Consider the following 2,956-nt stretch of genomic DNA (forward strand, 5'->3'; position numbering starts at 1 on the left):
ACAACAATATTTAAGTGATTTATTTTATATAATTTATTAAATGATTTTAATTTATTATTGTTGTTATTATTATTATTGTATTTCACTGATATCCAACTTATACGTTGGTTACGCAAATTTTTATATTATATTACCAGCATATTGTTTATTATCTTCTTTATAATTCAAGATATACTTCATTCACATATATATTTTTTTTCTACCAACTTAAAGAGTAGAATGCCTTTTGTATCTATCTAACTTAGGATAAAATTGTAAAGTAGTCTCTTAAATTTATGATTTTCATTTATTATTTTAGTTTTTTAAATTTAAAATTTATTATATTAATATCTAAAATTTAGGTTTGAACACCGTATTAGTCTTTAGACTCTTTTTAGTATTGAATTAATAAACAAAGTATTGAACTAATTCTGATTTTTTATTTTAGATACAGGCCTAAACAACTTTTTTTTTTACGTTTAAACAAAAAAAATGAAAAAACAAGAAGAATTTATGTGATATTCAAATCGTTTTGTCTCCCTTCATTATCCAAAAGGATATTGTTTTAGTCTTGTTTAAACTTTAAAATGAAACAATATCATTTAGCCATGTATCTAATGTCACAAGTCAAAACTAATTCAGTATTCTATTCATTGATGACTTAACAACGAAAAGAATCTAAAGACTAATATAATGTCCAAAATTGAATCTTAAAAATTAGTATAATAAATTTTAAATTTAAGAGATTAAAATGATAAAAATTATGAATTTAAAAGACTACTTTAAAAATAAAAAAAGGGTTATTATTTAAATTTGAGAGTTCAAAGAAGCTAGAGAATATAACTTTCAAAAACTTTGGCCTAATATAAATTAATTTAATATAATAATAAAAAAATATGTGTTATGATAGTTATTATAGATTTTTTATTTTAATAAATAAAATAAATATAATATTTACTAAAATAATTAATTTTTAGAGAATATACCGAATTAAATTCTCCTGTCATATCTCGTTTATAGTGTAAACGAGATATGACACGTCAGCGTAATACGTGTATATCTCGTTTACACTATAAACGAGATATACGCATTGTCATCTCGTTTACACTGTAAACGAGATATGGCCATTCGCGCCTATATATAGAAGTTGTTTACAGCAGACATCCGGGCCCCAGTTTTACTTTGTCAACATCTTTCTCCTCTCTTTCAACCCTTTCTAACTATACCTTTGACCCAAACGGTGATGGCGCGCCAAGTGGGGAATGACGGGGATATAAACAGACTGAACGAGACGACACATTACGCTGGGGTGGCCGACTTCGAGGTTAGTTTCGTTATGGTTGTTAAGTTTAATGATGTTGCCATTGTTAGGGTAGTCATGAAGATCTGGAACGTTGGTATCTGTTAGGAGTTAGGTCTGTAGGCTTAAATTAGAACTCTATCCGCTTGTGCTAGGTTGGTATGACATAAATATTATTAATTTGGAATACTATTATTGCTATGTTGTTAGTAGTTATAAATTTAATGCCATTAGAATAGTGTGTATGACACTGTAATACGTTAATAAATTTTGATATTTTTATTTTATTAGACGTTTAAGACTTTATTTTGTTGTATTATATTGTTTAATTTGTAAAAACAGTAGTAATAGAAATAATTATTCTTGAGACTTTTGAGAGATAAATATTACCAAAACTAAATTTAATTTTTTAAAATGTTAAACAAATAATTTATAAGTTATAATTGATTTTATATAATTTAAATTTTATTTCTGTTTGCTATTATTCAGAGGCCTCGCCTCCCTGTTGCCCGGCGAGTGAGCCATACTTTACCTCTATCGGATGCCATCGTCCCGTATCTGGTTGAGGTCGAATTCGGCGACACCGTGCCGCTGAAGGATTTTACTTTTGAAAGTGATAGTAATAAATTTTAATAAATAAATAGATTTAGTAAGACATTTTGTTATTACCTTTTTATTATAGGCTCTCAAAAACTTCTCTATATACCACATTCATCATGCAGTTATCTTCCAAGTGTCCATGATCTTGCAACAACACTCGCAGATCATCTTTACTCGTTACCCTTGATAACGTAACATACAATTGACCATGGATGAAAACTGGCCTTGGAAGTTTCAATAGAGTTTGTCCATGGGACTTATTTATTATCATTGCAAATGATATGATAATTGGGAATTGTCTTCTTTGAAACCTGACCGGCAATGTTTCATTATTTGGAATTAGATTCACTCTTGGGATAAGAACAATACTTCTAACTTTGTTACCAGTTAAAGTCTTGCATTCTATCACATGATTTCCCATTCTTCTAACTTGCATCCTCGTTCCATCGCACAAACCATTAGTTTGGTCTATATTCCGCAGCAACATAACAGGAACGCCAACCTTCAGAACCAACTTGTGTGGTGGTAGACCTGAACAATTTATTCCATTTAGAATCTCCGGCGAGAAAGCATCTAACTCAAGTTCCATATTTCCCTCTTCAGCACACACAGAGTTTGTCATTAAAATTATTAAAAGTATTTTTAATTGATAATTGATAAGTAGTTTAATAGTGCATTAAATATTGATTTGATATAATTATAATGAAGATATGTTGCTAAATTAGTATAATTATATATTATTTATTTAGTATTAATTATAATATAATTACAATAAAATAATTTAGAATAGAAAAAAAATTTATTCGTTTTGGAGGAAAAACGGAGGCATGAGAGATCGACACGTCACCTTTAGTAGCTGGGGGAAAACCCAGTTTTAGTATATTAAGTAGATATATTGTATATCTCATTTTCATTTACACTGTAAACGAGATATGTGAAAAATCATCTCGTTTACAGTGTAAACGAGATATGGTAAAAGAATTTAATTCTTTAAATATTCGTAAAAATATTTATTTCGGTAAATATTATATTTATTTTATTTAATAAAATAAAAAATCCTAGTTATTATTATAGTGA

General features: G+C 27.8%; 1 protein-coding gene across 1 annotated transcript; it reads right to left on the reverse strand.

Annotated features, from left to right (window-relative positions):
- On the reverse strand, nt 1,956–2,468 carry LOC107646820. The gene has a single exon (XM_016350973.1). The coding sequence runs from the start codon at nt 2,466–2,468 to the stop codon at nt 1,956–1,958; it is 513 nt and encodes a 170-aa protein (XP_016206459.1).

Source organism: Arachis ipaensis, chromosome B06 (genome assembly GCF_000816755.2).
Source record: "Arachis ipaensis cultivar K30076 chromosome B06, Araip1.1, whole genome shotgun sequence".
NCBI classification, from domain to species: domain Eukaryota; kingdom Viridiplantae; phylum Streptophyta; class Magnoliopsida; order Fabales; family Fabaceae; genus Arachis; species Arachis ipaensis.